Genomic DNA, 22,877 nt, shown 5'->3' on the forward strand with positions numbered 1-22,877 from the left:
ACTCTGACTGGTGTGTAGTTTGTAACTCTCCTCATTTGGTAAAGCAGAAATATGCCACCACAGGAAACCCACTTCTTGCATGTCATTTTTATTTTGATGAGTCCCTCCCTTCTTTATGACATATCCTTTTAGAGTTTTTGCACAAGCCACTTGAGTGTTATACAACAGTGGACAACATTTTGGCACCCTTGCACTTTTTTCAAGTAACTCACAATTATTACCTAAAAATACATTGAAATTGACCCAAGTATTTGTTCTCCACAATTCTTTATTTTACTGTTAATATTACAGAACCTGTTTTTGATTCAGAATTTAATATATCAACAAAAAAAATGTAATGAAAAAATGAACAGAAATGACATTGACAAAGTTATTGACACCCTAGACTTAAAATTTGGTAGCACAGCCTTTGGTCAAAATAACTGCAATCCAGCACTTCCTATAGCCATCGATGAGCTTCCTGTACCTCTGTACTGGCAGTTTGGCCCACTTCTCTTGTGCAAACTTCTCCAGTTCTCCCAGATTTGAAGGGTGCTTTCTCCCAACTGTTGTTTTCAGATCTCTCCTGAAGTTTTTGAATGGGAATTAGATCTGGTCTCATTGCTGGCCACTTCAGAACAGTCCAGTGGTTTGTCTTGAACCATTCCTGGGTGCTTTTTGAAGTGTGTTTGGGGTCATTGTCCTACTTGAAGACCCATGACCTTCGACAGAGACCCACCTCACTGAATCTTTGTTATTTTCATTGAAGGTTTCATTGTGTTTTCTGTAAACATAGATGGTGTGCTTCACCAAAAAGCTCTAATTTGTTCTCATCTGTCCACAGGACATTCTCCCAGAAGGATTTTGGCATGTTCAGGTGTGTTTTGGCAAATAGCAGTCAGGCCTTCTTATGTCTCTCTCGGCAGTGTGGTCCTCCTGGGTCTCCTACCATATCCTCCTTTCATTGAGTTGGCGATGTATGGTGCGAGTTGTGTCTGAAGGTCAGCTTGAATCTGTGTGGCAATTGATCAAGGTGCTTTCTCCATCATAAGAACAATCCTTCGCTGCAAATTTCCATCAAGCTTTCTCTTGCGGCCACGTTCAGGGAGGTTGGCTACTGTGGCATGGGCCTTAAACTTCTTGATAACCTTACATACGGTGGAAACAGGAACATCAAGTTCCCTGGAGATGGACTTTTAACCTTGAGATTGTCCATCCTTGGCTACAATCTTGTGTCTGACCTCAGATAATTCTCTGGCTTTCTTTCTTTTCTCCATCCTCATTGTGGCACAAAAGAGGAGAATGACTCCTTTCCTTTATTAAAACTGGTTGAATGAGGGATTTTTATATTGCAGGCACCTGCAACTCACCACAGGTAAATTCAATTCCAAATCAAAGGAGAATCACCTGCTTGAAATCTAATTGTCCGGGTCATTTTAGGATTTCTTTGTGGAATAAACTAACATTTAGTAAATTATTCCGATTTTTTTTCAACTGCAAACCAAATACATAAATATGCTGATACCAAAATAACTTTTGAAATTAAAACATTTCTGGGAAAAAATTGCATTATTTCAAAAAGGTGCAAGGGTGCAAATATTTTTGGCTACGACAGTAAATGCAAAATATTTGGTCATGTATCAAGTGTATGCAGACGGGAAGAATATTCTATGCCAGTTGAGAATATATACTGCAACATTGGTGGCAAACATATGCCTGATTTCCCGGATTGCCTGTTAGGGTGAAGGACACAGGTGGCAAGAGTAAGGGCTTTCCAGCGTGTCTCCTATCTGGAGGCGGTGAGAAGATTTGAAGGAGCGTGAGAAGACAGTGATAACTGAGCCTACACAAGTGAACGTTTCTCGGCTACCAAGGAATCCTGATATATTACATGTGAAATATATTACATGTGGACTTTGTAGTATATTTTTGCAATGCTGATAAACTACACAGCACAAACGAAGATGAAATCGAATATTTTTTTTTTAGAAATTGAAGTCATTGTGAGTGCAGCAGAACACATTGGAACTCAATGTGTTAACATCCGATACATTGCAAGAATTCCTGACAAATTACGTTCCGCCCTCACAGGTGCCTGTGTAGGGATGTGACTGAAGGAAGTGACCATTTTGTATGTAATTTTATGTGACTATTTTTGTATGATTTCGTTGTCGTTTTTCCCCTTCCTACATTTGATATCTTTCTATAGTTTACCACCCCTACAGTAGGTGGCGGCATGCACCTATAGGATTGTTTGCGGACCGCCATAATACTGCGGGAAGAAGACATCCTGTTGCAGCTGAGCCCAGACAGCCATGAGTAGCAGCAGTGCGTTTGCTTTGATCTGTATACGGTGCAGTCTTTTTCTCCGCATCCTCAGTCCTGTTGAAGTTTGTGAGCACAGTCCTGCAACTGCAAGCAATCATTCATCAGCGCAGCTAAGGTTAGCGCATACATTCGTGTGTGAATTTCAGATACAAGTATGTTGCTTGTAAGACAAAGACAGAATGACCTGGTACAACAGCAACATTAGCTAATTAATTTATCCACTGGATTAATTGTACTGTTGTATAAACTGACGCCCAGGCAAATAGCTTGTTTGTTTTGTCAGTGTATGTTTTACCACAGGCACTCTTGGGTTTGACTACCACTGAATTGAATGTGAAGTGTGGAGGGATTAAAATATCACAAAGTGATAGACTGGACTGCTCACAGAAAGTTTTATGTCGTGGCAGAGGCAGTGTTCATTCAAGGTTTTTTGCCAATTTAAAGTTTTTCAACTGTATCAACAATCGCAACCTCGAACAAGGCGTTTACATTTTCAGAGAAAAGACCGCAATGGAAGGGTGGAAGAGTCACGTGCGCGCTAGACTGTTCCAGAGAGATTGTACACAAAAGGACCCCTTCAGTGGTATCTTTAACACCTGTAAGTTGTCGGAGATATCTGTGTATTGATGACATTTGAATCATTAGTTCTTTGACAACATATTGTGATTGTCTCTTTTCAGTGTCTGAGCAAGCGGAACAGCTTGACTTACGGGATACACTTTGGGATGAGGTACAGAGACCCAGGTAGGACAATGGCAACACCTAGGGAAAATGCTGAGTTTTGCAAATGTGTTGCAAACAATGATTTGAAGACTATTCTCTAATGATGTGTCAATATTTTCCACAGTTCTGAAGGAGATGTTGGGCTGACTGTTAACCACAGAGAACTATACCTCCAGCTCAGAGAGAGTGAACATATAACAGAAAAGGTGACTTAAAATGATCTTACTGGATCCAGTCACCATTTTCAAGATGATTGTGCACTTTTTCACAGGTTGTGGAAAGGGAGGTCTGTATGTGTGATACTGCTACACTATAAGGTTCTACGTCATCCTATCAGTTGGATTCTCTGATGTCTTGTGCTGCTTCTGGCAACCCCAGCCCTCACATAGATTACTCACATAATAGCCTTGTACACAGGTGAGTGATTGTTTATCATATTTTTGACCTGCTCTTACTAGTCCAATTGTCTTCTTCTCCTCTTATTCCTCCCCAGCTCTCTCAGACAGTCTCTGACCTGACCACCGTCATGTACCTGAAAGATGCTGAGCTTCAATACTGCCACTCACAGTAAGTTATCAACCAATGAGATCTGTTTATACATTAATGTTATGGTATAGTAGTCTATATGGTTTAATAATGCATCCATGAAATGTTCTACAAAGATGATGCATGAAACTGAGGCATCATAAGTTGTGAGGTTGTCTGATGTGTTGTCTGATATAAGCTTACATAGACTCCTGTCACCATCTTCTATTAGAGTCTCCCGCTATCGAAAGGAAGCTGTCACTCAAGCCAGGGAGGCCAACCTTCTGCAGGCCAGCCTATCAGAATTTGAGTTTGCATTGGCGAGCCAATCAGAGGAGTTGGCAGCTCTGCGGTTGGAGCAGCGGGAGCTGAAGGAGGGGCTTGCAGCAGCCTGGAGAGAAAAAGAAGAGCTTCTGGAGCGATGGATGGATGAGAAGAAGGAGGAGGCGGAGAGGGTGAACAGGCACAATGACACACAGGAAAGGTGATAGACCAAGGGTTCTGAACTTAGTTTGAATATTTTATTTAGAAAATGTATTTTCCCATCTAAATTAAACCCCTATCCCCTTCCCCTAGGGGTAAACTAATATGTATAAAGGGTTGGGGCTAAGAGAAAAGTGGTGGTGTTCAGTACTGGACTTAGACATAAGTCGCTCTGGATAAGAGTGTCTGCTAAATGACTTAAATGTACAGTATTTGAATGCTTTTTCTCACCAGGTGGCATCGTTTCACCCGGCGACTCAACAAGCATCACCGTAGAGAGATGCTGCGACCATGTGAGCAGACCAACTCCTGGACGACTGGTAGGCCTACAACTGAACCAGCAACCACCATACAGAGTAAGACTTCCAATAGCCTCAAATGATCCTCATTGGGTGGTAGCTATTGTAGATCTTTATGCATACTCTAATAACAGTGATATACAGTGCCTTCTGAAAGTATTCAGACCCCTTGACTTTTTAAATGTTCTTGTTATTTTGGCCTTATTTTACAATTGATTTAAGTAGCTTTTTTCAATCTCCACACAATACCCCATAATGACAAAGCAAAAACAGGTTTTTATGCATTTTTGCTCATTTATAATAATAAAAAACCCTGAAATCTCACATTTTATTTAAGTATTCAGACCCTTTACTCAGTACTTTGTTGAAGCACCTTTAGCAGATTCTACAGCCTCGAGTCTTCTTCAGTATGACGCTACAGGCTTGGCACACCTGTATTTAGGGAGTTTCTCCCATTCTTCTCTACAGATCCTCTCAAGATTTGTCAGGTTGGATGGGGAGCGTTGCTGCAGAGTTATTTTCAGGTCTCTCCAGAAATGGTAGATCGGGTTCAAGTCCAGGCTCTGGTTGGGCCACTCAAGGACATTCAGAGACTTGTCCCGAAGCCACTCCTGCGTTGTCTTGGCTGTGTGCTTCAGGTCGTTGTCCTGTTGGAAGGTGAACCTTCATCCCAGTCTGAGAACCTGCTCCAGAGTGCTCAGGACTTCATCAAGGATCTCTACTTTGCTTTGTTAATATTTGCCTTGATCCTGACTAGTCTCCAGTCCCTGCTGCTGAAAAACATCCCCACAGAATGCTGCCACCACAATGCTTCACTGTAGGGATGGTGCTAGGTTTCCTCTGGACGTGATGCTTGGCATTCAGGCCAAATATTTCAATCTTTGTTTCATCAGACCAGAGAATCTTGTTTCTCATGGTCTCAGTCTTTAGGTGCCTTTTGGCAGACTCCAAGTGGGCTGTCATGTGACTTTTACTGAGGAGTGGCTTCCGTCTGGCCACTCACCATAAAGGCCTGATTGGTGGAGTGCTGCGGAGATGGTTGTCCTTCTGGAAGGTTCTCCCATCTCTACAGAGGAACTCTAAATCTCTGTCAGTGACCATTGAGTTCTTGGTCACCTCTCTGACCAAGGCCCTTCTCCCCCGATTACTCAGTTTGGCTGGGCAGCCAGCTCTAGGAAGAGTCTTAGTAGTTCCAAACGTATTCAATTTAAGAATGATGGTGGCCACTGTGTTCTTGGGGACCTTCAATGCTGCAGACATATTTTGGTACCCTTTCCCAGATCTGTGCTTCGACAAAATCATGTCCCTCCTGAGCTCTACGGACAATTCCTTCGACCTCATGGCTTTGTTTTTGCTGTGTGGGACCTTTTACAGGCAGTTGTGTGCCTTTCCAAATCATGGCCAATCAATTGAATTTACCACAGGTGGACTCCAAACAAGTTGTAGAAACATCAAGGATGATCAATAGACACAGGGTGCACCTGAGCTCAATTTGAGTTTCATAGCAAAGGGTCTGAATAGTTATGTAAATAAGTTATTTTCCCAAAATTCTACATTTGGTAAAATTTCTAAACCTGTTTTTGCTTTCTTTATGGATGGCAAGTAGCCTAGTGGTTAGAGCGTTGTGAAAGTAACTGAATGGTTGCTAGATAAATCTGTCATTCTGCCCCTGAAAAAGGCAGTTAACCCACTGTTCCTAGGCAGTCATTGTAAAATAAGAATTTGTTCCAACCTCAGAAATTGACTTGCCTAGTTAAACAAAGGTACAATTTTTAAAAATGGGGTATTGTGTGTAGATTGCTGAGATTTATTTATTTAATCCATTTTAGAATAATGCTAAAACAACATTTTGTTTAAGTCAGGGGTTCTGAATACTTTCCCGAAGGCATTGTATGTTGTGACGTGTGTTTAACTGTCCCACTGTCCATTCTCCTGAAACACACAGCAGTGGCAGGCACACTCTTGTGTCCCAACTAATGTCAATGTCTGCTTTGATCAGAGGAGGGTGGTGCACACTGCCCAGGATGGATCTTTTATCCCAAAAGCCTCCAGTACTGATACACTCCTTCCTGTAAGACACACCGAAAAAAACTAGACCTTGAATGTGACTTTTTTGTGTGTATATATTGAAGGATATTTGAATGTGGGCTTTTAATCAATACTGTTGTGAATTTCAGATACGGTATGTATAGGCTTGTAAATTAGTACCCAAGACCTAACTCAATGTTTTCAAATACCATGAGAATAAAGTAACTGTTTAGTCATATTTTTCACTAAAACACCTCTCTCCTGTGACTGCAATGCTTCCTGCTTTTGTGTGTGACTGTCTTTTTCAAAAGTCACTCGCTGTCTCAGAGGAGCAAAGTAGGTATGTGTCAGTGGCACTAAGACCCAAATGGTAAATCATGTGATCTTGATTAAAACATTGACTGCCTACTGTGCAAATCAAATTGAACTTGAACATTGTTGATAAAGAAATTGCACGTTGAGCTTCTGACAAGGAAGTCATGACCATTTTTGGATACTGTATCTTGTCAATTGCTCGAATAACTTTATTTCTGTCTGTGGATGTGAGACTTAGTAGAAAGTACAAACGATTTATAACAGAATTTAGGTTAATTCATTTTGCCTTTAATAAAAAAATTAAAATTCTGAAAAACAAATGGCAAACAATTCTTTCCTTAAATGATTGAGAATAATCATGGTAATGACACAGTAGTAATAATATTCATTGTTTCCTGTCATGTTCCACCAAAATCATATCAGCATCCTTCCTGTAGACATTATGGCACTCAGCTCAGTGGCAACACTTAAATATTCACACTTAGCAGAGCTGTGAACAGGTACCCCATAGAAGCAAAACAACAGTTCATAGCACTGCTGAAAAATATGCTCCATTGGTACTGCTGTTGCACTGCCAAGGTGATGCTGAATCTCAAACTGACCCATAGCTAGCCCTGTCACTAGGCACTTCTCGGATCGGCTAGGTATGGCTATTATGGTAATTGCTTCACCCTGCCTTCTGATTGGTTAGTTTGAATTGTCCTACATGACATACACCTATCCAGTCCTTTCAGTGCCAATGGAGGAGATGATTTGGAATTCAGCACAGGAGTGAAATCTGATCGAGAAATTATTCTAAAATACTTGTGCTCTTAGACCATGTGCAAGTGTCTGTCTGAGCGAAATGGGGAAGTGAACGTCATGCTGCTGCATTGAGGCGGAGTATCCCTAGGCCCTTCAAACTCAACTATGGTCCCCGAAGCCAGTGCCACTGCTTGTTTTCATTGTTCCCTTTTAATCAGGGACTGATTTAGATCTGGTACACCATGCAGGTGCAATTAATTATCAGGTAGATCAGAAAACCAGCAGGCTACAGACCTCGTAGGGTAAGAGTTGAATACGTGTGCCCTAGGCTTTACAGTGAGGGTCCAGATTGTGGTAGTGTATAGTCTGTCCTCATATTGCAGAAGAGGGTGAATCAAACTTCCTCAAACTTTTTTTACAGAATGGATGACATGGTAGAATTTCAGAGGAATGAAAAGATGGGGCAGATGAAAGGTGTCAGTCTGTTTTCCCTTCTCTCCCCTCTTAAGCAGGTACTCAACTTTGTTTTATATCAATATTGGTACAAATACTTTATTTAAATCATTATTGGTGGAAAAATGATATAAAGCCTGCTTCCTTTTTAATGGCACTATTTCGTCCTCGGTGTGAACAGCCATGACATTTCAATCAGTCAGCATCGCCAAGGCACAACATTAAGTCACCATTTACATGGTGCTGTGTTTGCCACCCCCCAAATTAACACTGAGTGACATCAGGATCTTTTCAGCAGACCACAAGGCCACCACATCTCTCCGTCCACATGCCTTCATTCCACTGTGTGTGTGTATATATATATATATATATATACACACACACACACACGTGAGCTCTAGCAGTCGTCGTCCTTGTCGTCAGCCATTCCTTTGAGCCGCAGGCGAGCAAAGTCCTCGAACACAAAGTCGTCGTCTTGGGAGAAACTACTGCAGGACGAGAAGCAACAAGGAAACATGGAGTGTTTTAGATCTGACGGAATAGTCTTAGGGTCTCTGATCATAGTAAAGCAGCAGTGCTTACAATGGCCAGACAGACCAGAAGAATACTCACTTTGTTTCAAATTCTATCAGGTTGGTGTCGATGGGAGGGTCCGAATCCGGCACAGCTGTTAGAACACACAGATAATGAAATGTCAGCGTGACGTCACCATGGGAACAGCTTAGTGTCTCCAAGGCAACTTACAGGCAGGAAATACCAGAGTGAGATGATGTATTTGAGGGGCTTGTGTATGTGAGGGACTGTTGTCCAGGGCTGAACTAAACTGACAAATATTTCACAAGACTGTGTCCATTTTCAAACCCTTTTCAGACACTGCATAGGCCTAGTAGAAGTTTCCACTACACAATTCACTGCTTCATAATCAGTCCAAAAAAGCAAGCTTCGAAAGTACTCATCTTCCGCTCTTAATTTGAACTGATCTAAATGTTTGGCTATGTGAATGTAATATGGAAGAATATGGCGGAAGCTTGTCAGAGAGGATTTGTTCAACTCTCAATTCAGTGCAATGAAGGGAAGGAGAAGAGAGGAACTGAGATCCATCCAAAGTACTATGATAAAGCCTTGATAGTGGGCTTCTGGAGAGGTGGTAGAAGTCTGTAGGTACCTGACTGTGGGCGGGATATGGGCAGTTCTGTGGGTTTAGGGTGCATTAAGACGAAGGGCAGCTCCACCGACACATCTCTGGAAACGCACAGAATATAAACAAGATCCATTGATTACATAGAATCAATAATATGCATGTCAATCAATAACAATTTGATTGTTATTCTATGGAAACACCCATATGTACAGTACCAGTCAAAAGTTTGGACACCTACTCATTCAAGAGCTTTTCAATATTTTTACTGTTTTCTACATTGTAGAATAATAGTGAAGACATCGAAACTATTAAAATTACCCATATGGAATCTTGTAGTAACCAAAACAAGGTAAATCAAAATATATTTGATGAGATTCTTCAAAGTAGCCACCCTTTTCCTTGATGACAGCTTTGTACACTATTGGCATTCCCTCAACCAGCTTCACCTGGAATGCTTTTCCAACAGTCTTGAAGGATAACCCACATATGCTGAGCAATGGTTGGCTGCTTTTCCTTCTTTCTGCGGTCCGACTCATCTCAAACCATCTCAATTGGGTTGAGTTCGGGTGATTGTGGAGACCAGGTCATCTGATGCAGCACTCCATCACTCTCCTTGGTCAAATAGACGTTCCACAGCCTGGAGGTGTGTTGGGTCATTGTCTTGTTGAAAAACAAATGATAGTGTGACTAAGCGCAAACCAGATGGTATGGCGTATTGCTGCAGAATGCTGTGGTAACCTTGCTGGTTAAGTGTGCCTTGAATTCTAAATAAATCACTGATAATAAGTCACCAGCAAAGCACACCCACACCTCCATGCTTCACGGTGGGAACCACACATGGAACCAAAAATCTCACATTTGGACTCATCAGACCAAAGAACAGATTTCCACCTGTCTAATGTCCATTGCTCATGTTTCTTGGCCTAAGCAAGTCTCTTCTTCTTATTGGTGTCCTTTAGTAGTGGTTTCTTTGCAGCAATTCGACCATGAAAGCCTGATTCAAGCAGTCTCCTCTGAATTGATGTTGAGATGTCTGTTACTTGAACTCTGAAGCATTTATTTGGGCTGCAATTTCTGAGGCTGGTAACTAATGAACTTATCCTTCCTTTCCTGTGGCGGTCCTCATGAGAGCCAGTATCATCATAGCGCTTGGTGGTTTTTGTTTTGCACTTGAAGAAACGTTCAAAGTTCTTAATTTTCCAGAATGACTGACCTTCGTGTCTTAAAATAATGATGGACTGTTGTTTCTCTTTGCTTATTTGAGCTGTTCTTGCCATAAAATGGACTTGGTCTTTTACCAAATAGGGCTATCTTCTGTATACCACCCCTACCTAGTCACAACCTAACTGATTGGCTCAAATGCATTAAGAAGGAAAGAAATTCCACAAATTAACAAGGCACACCTGTTAATTGAAATGCATTTCAGGTGACCTCATGTACCTCATGAAGCTCATTGAGAGAATGCGAAGTGTGCAAAGCTGTCATCAACGCAAAGTGTGACTACTTTGAAGAATCTCAAATATATTTTGATTTGTTTAACACTTTTTTGGGTTACTACATGATTCCATGTGTTATTTCATAGTTTTGATGTCTTCACTATTATTCTACAATGTAGAAAATCTTAAAAATAAAAGAAAAACCCTGGAATGGGTATGTGTCCAAACTTTTGACTGGTACTGTACATATGATGATATACTATTGCACCATGAATAATCCAATATCTGACAGGAAACAACCCAGAGGAAATAGTGATTTGTGACATGTTTGATCAGTGAAGGGGGAAATAAAGCACAACCCTCCTTTGGGGGCGGCAGCGTAGCCTAGTGGTTAGAGCGTTGGACTAGTAACCGGAAGGTTGCGAGTTCAAACCCCCGAGCTGACAAGGTACAAATCTGTCGTTCTGCCCCTGAACAGGCAGTTAACCCACTGTTCCCAGGCCGTCATTGAAAATAAGAATATGTTCTTAACTGACTTGCCTGACTTGAGGTAAAATAAATAAAAAAAAAATTTAAAAAATGATTTGCTGTCAATTGTTTTTCTCACCCAATTGGAACTCTTCCGTGCTGGGTTGCACTTTATTTTACATAAGTTCTTTTTTTAGTAATAACCAATGAATTGCCGTAAATCAAAGCCTAAACACCAAGATGTGGTGTGTTATTATATTCAAGCTTCATTACCCTCAACACTGCATTGATAACTCAGCATGGAATTATGAGTGTGGCTTTGCGCAACAGCCTTTGAGATATCAGCTGATGTACGAAGGGCTATATAAATACATTTGATTTGATTTGATTTGATTTATGAAACCTCACACCATCCTTAGGGTTAGGACCCTGTGACTCAAAAGGTAGAAGACTGGGACAGCTGCAGTTATAAAGGATCTTAGCAGCTGCAGGTGAGATTTGACACACACAATAGCTGGTATGTAAAATCTTCACACTCACACACACTTAAGAGGCACAGATGGCGATAGGGCATAAGATCACCACACACACACACACACACACACACAGAGATGGCGGTGGGGCGTAAGATCACCACACACACACAGATGGCGGTGGGGAGTAAGATCACCAAACACACACACACACAGATGGCTATAGGGCGTAAGATCACCAGACACACAGATGGCTATAGGGCGTAAGATCACACACACAGATGGCTATAGGGCGCAAGATCACCACACACACACACAGATGGCTATAGGGTGTAAGATCACCACACACACACACAGATGGCTATAGGGCGTAAGATCACAACACACACAGATGGCTATAGGGCGTAAGATCACAACACACACAGATGGCTATAGGGCGTAAGATCACAACACACACAGATGGCTATAGGGCGTAAGATCACAACACACACAGATGGCTATAGGGCGTAAGATCACAACACACACAGATGGCTATAGGGCGTAAGATCACAACACACACAGATGGCTATAGGGCGTAAGATCACAACACACACAAATGGCTATAGGGCGTAAGATCACAACACACACAGATGGCTACAGGGCGTAAGATCACCACACACACAGATGGCTACAGGGCGTAAGATCACAACACACACAGATGGCTACAGGGCGTAAGATCACAACACACACAGATGGCTATAGGGCGTAAGATCACAACACACACACAAATGGCTATAGGGCGTAAGATCACAACACACACAGATGGCTATAGGGCGTAAGATCACAACACACACAGATGGCTATAGGGCGTAAGATCACAACACACACAGATGGCTATAGGGTGTAAGATCACAACACACACAGATGGCTATAGGGTGTAAGATCACCACACACACAGATGGCTATAGGGCGTAAGATCACAACACACACAGATGGCTATAGGGTGTAAGATCACAACACACACAGATGGCTATAGGGTGTAAGATCACAACACACACAGGTGGCTATAGGGTGTAAGATCACAACACACACAGATGGCTATAGGGTGTACGATCACCACACACACAGGGAGCTATAGGGTGTAAGATCACCACATACACGCAGGTGGCGGCTGGGATATCATATTACCTTTCTAACACGCCACTCAGCAGCCTGACACGACCCAACGCAGGAGCAGACGCATGGATGGAGAGAGAGATGCACAGACGGGCGGACAAACACAGGAGCGGAGAGACGAGCCACAGGAGGGGAGAGATGAAATGAGGCGAGAACTCAAAACCAAGGCAACCGCAACCGAGAGGGGAGACGACAAAGCATGGCGACTAGTGAGGGTCTGGCAGACGTGATTACAGAGTTTATACACGCGTTGGAGTGGCAGAGTATCAGGAGTGTTCGTGTGTATGAGACAGGAGGGAGTGTAAATGTGTTTTTGAGTATGTTCTTGTCTGTGTTTGTAGAATACAGCATGTCTTTGGTCAGTAAAGGTTTGTGAGTGTGTGAGGACCTGCACATAATCCCCCCCCCATACACCATGCATATTAATATTGACCACTGACTCCTGTAGAACTCACCCTCCACGAGATATTACCAGTTTGACTTTGACCCTGTAGGACACCAGGATTCCAAGAACCTCCTTGTTAGTCACATCCTTAACACTGAAACACACACACACACACGAGCGAAAGAAAGATGAAAAAGGAATGGGTTCTTGCATCTTCTAGGGTGCTGTGCTCAAACATAAATTACAATGCATTTACGAGCTCAACCTCTACCCTAGCATGTGTATGTAAACTTGTAGGGTGGCCAAGTTAGAGTGTGTGTGTGGTGTGTGACATCTCGCAATAGTGAGGGCTAGTGAGTGTTCTTGTTATCTAACACGGTCCTGGATGCCAGACTACAGCGTTTGTTTGTGTGAGTGTGCGTCGGTCACCGTCAACACAGTGCTGGAGGGCAGGTGTGTGTGTACATGCGGGTCAACATACATGGTGCTGGAGGCCAGGTTGGTGTCCTCGTGTTTGAGCTTTCCGTCCAGGGCAAGGCCTCTCTTCTCTCGGTTCTTGTCTAGCGTGGGTGTGAGGGTGTACACCTTACAGAACGTAGAGCTAGACGACACCTGGTCACTGGGGAGAGGAACACACACACTTATCAGCACACCTGGGCCATAACTGGAATTTCAATAGATCTGGACAATAAGGTATGGGAAAACATAAGATCACAAGCTAGACATTATTAAGAGAGATGTCTTGGAAGCCTGAAAAGGATCAATGGAATCATGTATAAAAGGAAAGGCAAAGGAGAAATAAAGTAACAAGAGATGTAGGCATAATAGTCAGGTAAAATACTCACTCTGCCTCCACCTGAGCCACTGGACACTTGTACTGAGCCGTACTGAACAGACAGATATCAGCATACTGTCGCACTAGAGAGCGAGGGATAGAAAGAGTTAACCACACACACACAGAAACTGAATGGAGAAGAGTGAATAGAGCCATAAAATAGAGTCATAAAATAGAATAGTCATAAAAAAACATGATTGATGAAACTTTGATTAAAGACGGGTAGACAGGTACCTGAGATTTTGAGTCTTTTGACAGTCTTGGTAGAGTTGTTGGTGACATGAACGTTCACGCTGATGGGTTCTCCATGGTAGTAGAGCTCTTTATCCAGAGAGGCCTCCAGGTGTAGTGAGCGGTCCGACATGAGGAAGCTCCGTGTGGTCTCCACCATGGGCTGAGGCCCAGGCTTCTCTGGGGCATACTGCACCTTACGGATCACCAGCCGCACAGAGTTCCTACACAACACACACGTTATTCTTTACAGATCACCACCTTTGCTGACTAACTAAAAACACACAGAGAATAGACATGCATATCACACACTTTCAAGGACCACAGACCCTAAACAGCTCCTGCAGAAGACACACACACACAAAGTAAAATGGTTTTCGTACCGTTTGTGAATCTTCTCCTCTATCGATTTGGCACAGAACGCTCTGATCTCAAAGTCAACCCCACATGCCTAAAGAGGGAAAGGTGGAGGAAAGGAAAAGAGGAGAGACATCAATTATAGAATAGGCATTATTAGTGTGATGTGGGTCTGAATTGTTGACTCTACAGGCATGAAAATTCCTACGTTTAGATAGGAGTCATATATTATGTGTACTTTTGCATAAAGTGATGCTGAAGCTTCTGTACCTTCCCTGTGTCCTCTGGTCCTGGCTGTAAGGTGACTGAGCACGGCAGGTTCTGTGGAATCTGAGACAGACACAGTTGCCATATTGTTGGTATTATTTTACAGGCTCAAAGTATATGTGTGTGTGTGTCAGTCAGACCTGGGTTCATATACACGTGTATTTGATCATTTAAATACTTTTTTCTGTGTATTTGAGTATTTTCAAATAATGTGGCTAGAAACAACTACTTCTATTCAAAGTATTTTCAAATACTCTGCTATAAGCGGCTTACTATTTGAAAGTATTTTCAAATACCTAGATTAAATGCATGGGAGTGTATTTTAAAATACTTTCCAAGTGTATTTCCAAATACATTCCAATATTCAACACTATTTAAATACCCTAAATCATGGATGAGCAACTGGCTGCATGCAGGTCACAGACCAATTCAAAATAAAATACTTTAAAAACAAATAATAATAAAAACATTGATAGTTAGAATAATAGAATACACAATGTGCAATTTTCAAAATTTGGTTGTGCATCATCAGTCACTCATTTTTGGGGGATTTGTAAGTTAGTCTAGCGGCCAGCTATCTAAACTTGTAGTAAGCATGATCGAATTACTGACCAGCGTGAGGCCCATTGATCATCTGTTATCATTTAAAAACTGCAAACATTTGCCTCCACCCTATGGCAAAGTGTATAGCCTCCACCCTATGGCAAAGTGTATTTGGCCCCCACCCCTTTCAACATTGCCCATCCCTGCCCTGAATAGTATTTGAACCCAGGTCTGGTGCGTGTGGGTGTCTTCTTGACTCACAGTGAAGTAGAAGGGGTGTGCCTGCTGGCCCAGTTTCTTCAGTAGTCTCTCCTGCAGGCGGCTGTTGGCTTTGCGTTCCTCTGCGATGGGGGGGAAGGCCTGGAAGGTGGAGATGTACAGATCTTTCCGGAAAGACAGGCCCAGCACGTCCAGGTCCTCACGGCCGTAGCGGAATGCACACGTCAGGGTCACAAACACTGGGGAGGAGGGATTTGAGGAGGGTGATATCAAATGTCAAACAATTGAGGAGACAAAACAGTGTAGAGAACGAGGAAGACGCCATACCTTTCCTGTCTTTCAGATACTCAGGGTCCACTAGGATCACACCATCTGTAAGAAAGGAAAATGTAAAGAGGTGAGGTTCTGCTGAGACAATATTAATATTTGAAACACTATTTACAAACACAAGAATTTGGCCGTTTTAGGAGTGATCATCTGATTCCTCGCTCCCCCATTGCCGACCCCTCGTGACCCCGACTAGGGGGCGCGCCCCCAGTTTGGGAACCACTGCTCTAACCAGTAAATTCATTGATCATCCTACACCTACCGACTGGGTCCACCTGGTCAAGGTGATCCACAAAGTCTCTCTTTCCCAGGTATACTGTGACCTGCAGACAGGAGGGAAGTAGAGGTACTTAGACAAATATATCACAATGAATAACAAAGTCAAGCATCAAAGGATACAACTAAAAATGCGATACTCATGTCCTTTACCTTGCAGTTGGGGCTTGACTTCTTAAAGACTCTGGGAAAGGATAAGGAAGATAGAAAGCGAGAAAGAGATTATCAAGCAGGAAGATCTAGTTTATAACAGGGGGTATTCAACTCTTAACCTAAGAGGTCCGGAGCCTGCTGGGTCTGTTCTACCTGATAACTAATTGCACCCACCTGGTGTCCCAGCTCCCTGAATAGAGGGGAACAATGAAACAAAGCAGTGGAACTGGCTTTGAGGTCCAGAGTTGAGTTTGAGGCCCCTATAAAGTACGGGGTGTGATTTTTACACCTCTGGGCCCAGTTTTTCCCAAACTTTATCTGGATCAGAACGATCCGGACTCTAATCCTCTTTTTTAGCTATTCAGAATCAGATCGATCTGGCTGTTGAGAAGGTTTTTCATTCTGAGCCATATACCACAACATCAAGATAACAGAATCCGGATATGATTTTCAATGCTTTGAACAGTCCTACCTACACCTTGCCATCTACTGGACAGGTTGTGATACTACTTCACACTGGAAACAGAGATACATGAATAAAGGTATGCTGATTAAAATAGAGCCTGCATAAAAGTAAAAGTAAATGCTGACCACAAACCTACACTGCGGCCAAATTAACAAAATTAACCTTTGGCTTTCAGATGTTTGAAAGTTATTACTTTTTAACCCTTATCTTCCCAATTGGTAGTTACAGTCTTGTCCCATCGCTGTAACTGCCTTATGGACTCGGGAGAGGCGAAGGGCGAGAGTCATGCGTCCTCCGAAACACAACCCTGCCAAACTGCTCGCTTAACCCAGAAGCCAGCCACACCAATGTGGTGGAGGAAACGCCTTATAACTTGCGACCGAAGTCAGTGTGCATGCGCCCAGCCCGTCACAAGGAGTCACTAGAGCGCGATGGGACAAGGACATCCCAGCCAGCCAAACCCTCTCCTAACCCGGATGACGCTGGGTCTATTGTGCAACGCCTCATGGGTCTCCCGGTAGCGGCCGGTTCCGACATAGCCTGGGATTGAACCCAGGTCTGTAGTGACTGAGATGCAGTGCCTTAGACCGCTGCGCCACTCAGGAGTCCCAGGCACCATGTTCTAACCATTGGGAATGTGGCAAGGTGTAACACAGTGTGTGTGTGTGTGTGTGTGTGTGTGTAAGAGGAAAGAGGATATTAACTGGCGAGCATTGAACAACTATTGTCTCTGTCATAAATGAAAATATCTAGATAGAATATCTTTGCATCGAACCTCCCAGTTACTGCCACTGTCTGATAAGGACAAGTCAACAACTCATTGACAATATGGGAATGAAGGGGGACAACTGACTAGTCTATTTCTGAGCAAGACTAGGGGAGGAAGGTGAATGCTCCACTCTTTCCCACCAGTGATGAAGAACATAAGCACACTAGCAGCATAGGGTACTAAGTTTGACTTGTATATTATTTAACCTTAGTGAGTGTGTAGTGGACACAGAGCATGGTGCATTCTCTATATAGACAGCAAGGTTGCCTCCCACAATGTGCTTGATGTTCTGGCTTATAAATCTGTACGATACAATGTCAGTTTGAAATAGTGGAACTACACTGAACAAAAATATAAACAACATGCAAAAATGTCAAAGATTTTACTGAGTTACAGTTCATATGAGGAAATCAGCCAATTGAAATAAATTCATTAGGCTGGGAATATAGATATGCATATGTTGTTCACAGACACCTAAAAAAAATGGCCTCAGTGGGCCTCAGGGGTATATCTGTGCATTCAAATTGCCAACGATAAAATACAATTGTGTTCGTTGTCAGTAGCTTATGCCTGCCCATACCATAACCCCACCATGAGGCACTCTGTTCATAATTTTGACATCAGTGATTAATTTGAGCCATATCCTGCCGGAACAGGACCTCTCCGTTTTGGACTGTTTCATTACAGAACATATGTACCGGATCCGGTACTTCTCGTGGAATTAAAAATAATTGTAACTTTTTGCAATGTAAAAATTAAAATAAGTTCAATCGAGTTGCCTCTTCGTTAATTCCTCAACCCCGCCTCCTCTCATGCGTTCCGGTACCTTAGAGCTCCCCATGTCACCCCCATCATGCGCTCACTTTTTGTTTCCGGCACCTCCCGATTTACAAATGAAGCACTGGTTGACATCAGCAAATCACTCGCCCACACGACGCCATACACGTGGTCTGCACTGCCAAATTCTCTAAAATGACATGGAGGCAGCTTATAGTAGAGAAAAGCACATTAAATGATCTGGCAACCGCTCTGGTGGACATTCCTGTAGTTAGCATGCCAATTGCACACTCCCTCAAAACTTGAGACATCTGTGTGACAAAACTGCACATTTTAGAGTAGCCTTTTATTGTCCCCAGCACAAGGTACACCTGTTTAATGATCATGCTATTTAATCAGCTCCTTGATTTGCCACACCTGTCAAGTGGACGGATTATCAGGGCAAAGGAGAAATGATCACTAACAGGGATGTTAACAAATTTGGGCACAGCATTTGAAAGAAATAAGTATTTTGTGCATTTGGAAAATTTCAGGGATCTTTTATTTCAGCTCATGAAACATGGGACAAAGACTTTAAATGTTGCGTTTATAAGTTTGTTCAGTGTACTTCCCTGCCTTTTCCGCTCATTGCCCACATCCCCCGGATACAAATAGTAGCTAGCAAGCTAGGGTCTGGGTTTCTGAGACTACATGGTGCATATACCCTCAGCACAGGTCCAGGGTGAATGTGTCTTCTCTGCAAACACTCAGTTTGGATCTCCTTGGCCTAGAGCTCTGCAGTCTCTTCATTTACGAGCCAGTGGTATATTTCATACCTCACCACCAGATATCAGCCAAACCCGACCCCTCAAAAACACCACAGGCCCTCTACCTTCTGCCAGTGCTGCTGACGCTTCAGAGACCACAACACAAAAATCATCTATTAACCTGGACTTACTCAACCACAGGACCTTGACCCTAAACACAACCTGACCATTTATTTCAAACTATTGTGAATAAAGGGACTCTGCCCACAGCAGAATAACCAAGGAATTTCAACATCAAATCAATTCATGTCCGTAGTGAATCATGCTGCACAAACACCAACTATATTCTACATTATTTAGTCACTTGCAGAAGACACTGATCCAAAATAACCTAGTGGGGAAGTACAGTTGCTCAGAGTCAGACTGTACATAGAGGCAGATGCAAGCAGCTGATTACCAAGAGCAAAATACTTTCAAGTGATCAAATGTGTCAGGCAGGCAAGTGTATGAATAGTTGCATGGTAAATTGCCCTGGCCCTGATATGGACAGTGCACGGCAGCGGCTTTACAACATCATGCTATATACAGTAACCATCACGTGTATGGCACATGATATCAATAGCTGGACAGACGTGTGTGCTTGTTTGTTTACATTTCCATGCAGGATATTTATAAAATAACAATGTGGGCGATTATGCGTAAAACCTACGTCAAATATACGTCACTGATGAGGGCCAAATAATCATCAACATTCAACACTTGTGTCAAGCAAGACAAACGACGGCTAATTATACGCTCGTTTACTCAAAACTGCATAGCTATACATCATATGGTCAGCTCATTTATTCATTTTGAGCTAGCTTGTTGTTGGTGTGAGAGAACTTAACCCACACACCACGCTGGCCATCAAGGCTGACCCCACCCTGCAGCTAGCTGTTAGAACATGTTTGTTAAAACTACAAATATGATATCGCCATTAGTATGTACAAGGCATTCAAGAGAAAAGCGAAGTCTCCCGCGCGAACAATTCTAGCTAGTTACCGCTGCTAACTAGCTAGGGAACACACGGGTCTACCTGTTTCTGTTTTGTATACTGTAATAAAAACACGGTCAACGAAATGTTACGAGTATAGGAGTTTTAATAATCTAGCTACTCTCCAATGTTTCATTAAACAGCTAGGTCCTCTTCTTGCCTTAGTAAATACCAATATGATGTTGATGCATGTGGAGAAGGCTGAGTAGTCCAATGTCTCGCTAGTTAGCTCAAATGCTAGTGTAACTAGCTCGCTGTACCCTCGCCTCCACACAAGGCACCAGCAAATACGAGATTGCGGGGGAATTAATCCTTACCTGGTGCCGGCCTTATCCCCCATCTCCTCGACAGGCTTTCGGTAGATGGATGTATTTTTCTTATTTTTTTTCACTTAATTTTATGGTGTCTTTTCTTCCACCGTTGCAAGCTTATTTGCTCTCTAGCGCTAGCAATTTCGCTTCCGCAAAAGCAGGAACTCATCCGATCCGTGCAAGATGCGCTTTTGGGGAAGAGTACTGAAGCATTGCGCAATACCTACGCACTATCAGAAGGCAGTGGTAGTGCTTTTTGGGATGCAACGTTCAGAGCATTGCAAACATAATTGCAATATGTAGAACAGAGCTCCCTTTTTTTTACAATATAGTGAAACATGTCTGTTCTACACTATTATATATGAACATTCTGGAAATAAGTTAAATGTAGATGACAACTATTACATCCTACATTCTAAACTTGATGCCCTCAATCTCACACAAATTATCAATGAACCTGCCAGGTACAACCCCAAAACCGTAAACACGGACACCCTCATAGATATCATCCTAACCAACCTGCCCTCCAAATACACCTCTGCTGTCTTCAAACATTGCCTCATTGACTGCGTCCGTAATGGGTCTGCGGTCAAAAGACCACCCCTCATCACTGTCAAATGCTCCCTAAAACACTTCAGCGAGCAGGCCTTTCTAATCGACCTGGCCAGGGTATCCTGGAAGGATATCGACCTCATTCCGTCAGTAGAGGATGCCTGGTTATTCTTTAAAAGTGCTTTCCTCACCATCTTAAATAAGCATTCCCTATTCAAAAAATGTAGAAACAGGAACAGATATAGCCCTTGGTTCACTCCAGACCTGACTGCCCTTGACCAGAACAAAAACATCCTGTGGGATACTGCATTAGCATCGAATATCCCCCGCAATATGCAACTTTCAGGGAAGTTAGGAACTAATATACACAGGCAGTTAAGAAAGCAAAGGCTAGATTTATCAAACATAAATTTGCATCCTGTAGCACACACTCCAAAAAGTTCTGGGACACTAAAGTCCATGGAGAATAAGAGCACCTCCTCCCAGCTGCCCACTGCACTGAGGCTAGGAAACACTGTCACCACAATTTCAATAATAATTTTTCTACGGCTGGCCATGCTTTCCACCTGCCTACCCGTATCCCGGTCAAGAGCCCTGCACCCCCCACAGCAACTTGCCCATGCCGCCCCCATTTTTCCTTCACCCAAATCCAGATAGTTGTTGTTCTGAAAGAGCTGCAAAATCTGGACCCCTACAAATCAGCCGGGATAGACAATCTGGACCCTCTCTTTCTAAAATTATCTGCCCAAATTGTTGCAACCCCTATTACTAGCCTATTCAACCTCTCTTTCGTATCGTCTGAGATCCCCAAAGATTGGAAAGCTGCCACGGTCATCCCCCTCTTCAAAGGGGAGACACTCTTGACCCAAACTGCTACAGACCTATATCTATCCTACCCTACCTTTCTAAGGTCTTTGAAAGCCAAGTTAACAAACAGATCACAGACCATTTCGAATCCCACTGTACCTTCTCTGCTATGCAATCTGGTTTCCGAGCTGGTCATGGGTGCACTCCAGCCACGCTCACGGTCCTAAATGATATCATAACTGCCATCAATAAGAGACAATACTGTGCAGCTGTATTCATCGACCTGGCCAAGGCTTTCCACTCTGTCAATCACCACATTCTTATTGGCAGACTCAACAACCTTGGTTTCTCAAGTGACTGTATCGCCTGGTTCACCAATAACTTCTCAGACAGAGTTCAGTGTGTCAAATCGGAGGGCCTGTTGTCCGGACCTCTGGCAGTCTCTATGGGGGTTCCACAGGGTTCAATCTTCGGGCCGACTTTTTTCTAACCTCCAGATGAGCTTCAATGCCATACAACTCTCCTTCCGTGGCCTCCAACTGCTCTTAAATGCAAGTAAAACTAAATGCATGCTCTTCAACCGATCGCTGCCCACACCTGCCTGCCCGTCACTACTCTGGACGGTTCTGACTTTCTGAATGTGTGGACAACTACAAATGCCTAGGTGTCTGGTTAGACTGTAAACTCTCCTTCCAGACTCACATTAAGCATCTCCAATCCAAAATTAAATCTAGAATCGGCTTCCTATTTCACAACAAAGCATCCTTCACTCATGCTGCCAAACATACCCCTGTAAAACTGATTATCCTACCGATCCTTGACAAAATAGCCTCCAACACTCTACTCAGGAAATTGCATGCAGTCTATCACAGTGCCATCCGTTTTGTCACCATAGCCCCATACTACCCACCACTGCCACCTGTATGCTCTCGTTGGCTGGCCCTCACTTCATATCCATTGCCAAACCCACTGGCTCCAGGTCATCTATACGTCTTTGCTAGGTAAAGCCCACCAAGCTCACTGGTCACCATAGCAGCACCCACTCGTAGTATGCGCTCCAGCAGGTATATTTCACTGGTCACCCCCAAAGCCAATTCCTCCTTTGGCCGTGTTTCCTTCCAGTTCTCTGCTGCCAATGACTGGAACGAACTGCAAAAATCACTGAAGCTGGAGACTCATATTTCACTCACTAACTTTAAGCACCATCTGTCAGAGCAGCTCACAGATCACTACACCTGTACATAGCCCATCTGTAAATAGCCCATCCAACTAC

At 43.1% G+C, this 22,877-nt stretch overlaps 2 protein-coding genes across 5 annotated transcripts; one reads left to right on the forward strand and one right to left on the reverse strand.

Moving 5' to 3' along the window:
* The first annotated feature begins 1,584 nt into the window (after positions 1-1,584).
* Positions 1,585-6,632, forward strand: si:ch1073-143l10.2 (uncharacterized protein LOC565165 homolog). 3 transcript variants are annotated; one of them, XM_035782377.2, is made up of 9 exons: positions 1,585-1,982; positions 2,189-2,422; positions 2,805-2,905; positions 2,988-3,051; positions 3,155-3,236; positions 3,524-3,597; positions 3,788-4,039; positions 4,273-4,394; positions 6,337-6,632. In XM_035782377.2, exons 2-9 carry the CDS (start codon positions 2,295-2,297, stop codon positions 6,393-6,395), a joined length of 882 nt encoding a protein of 293 aa, XP_035638270.1. In that variant the 5' UTR covers positions 1,585-1,982; positions 2,189-2,294; the 3' UTR covers positions 6,396-6,632. The 3 variants fall into 3 exon arrangements, with proteins under 3 accessions (XP_035638270.1, XP_035638271.1, XP_035638269.1); XM_035782378.2 differs by lacking the exon at positions 1,585-1,982 and having other exon boundaries at positions 2,088-2,422; positions 6,283-6,632; XM_035782376.2 differs by lacking the exon at positions 1,585-1,982 and having other exon boundaries at positions 2,088-2,422.
* Positions 6,633-6,946: 314 nt separating this feature from the next.
* Positions 6,947-20,454, reverse strand: LOC118391215 (arrestin red cell). 2 transcript variants are annotated; one of them, XM_035782373.2, is made up of 15 exons: positions 20,252-20,454; positions 16,144-16,174; positions 15,977-16,037; positions 15,715-15,759; positions 15,430-15,626; positions 14,629-14,688; positions 14,385-14,452; positions 14,005-14,225; positions 13,781-13,853; positions 13,417-13,554; positions 13,006-13,089; positions 12,563-12,586; positions 9,043-9,119; positions 8,490-8,544; positions 6,947-8,365 (listed from the first exon to the last, which is right to left on the reverse strand). In XM_035782373.2, exons 1-15 carry the CDS (start codon positions 20,272-20,274, stop codon positions 8,275-8,277), a joined length of 1,248 nt encoding a protein of 415 aa, XP_035638266.1. In that variant the 5' UTR covers positions 20,275-20,454; the 3' UTR covers positions 6,947-8,274. The 2 variants fall into 2 exon arrangements, with proteins under 2 accessions (XP_035638266.1, XP_035638268.1); XM_035782375.2 differs by lacking the exon at positions 12,563-12,586 and having other exon boundaries at positions 20,252-20,452.
* Between the last annotated feature and the right edge of the window lie 2,423 nt (positions 20,455-22,877).

Source organism: Oncorhynchus keta, chromosome 12 (genome assembly GCF_023373465.1).
Source record: "Oncorhynchus keta strain PuntledgeMale-10-30-2019 chromosome 12, Oket_V2, whole genome shotgun sequence".
Taxonomy (NCBI): Eukaryota; Metazoa; Chordata; class Actinopteri; order Salmoniformes; family Salmonidae; genus Oncorhynchus; species Oncorhynchus keta.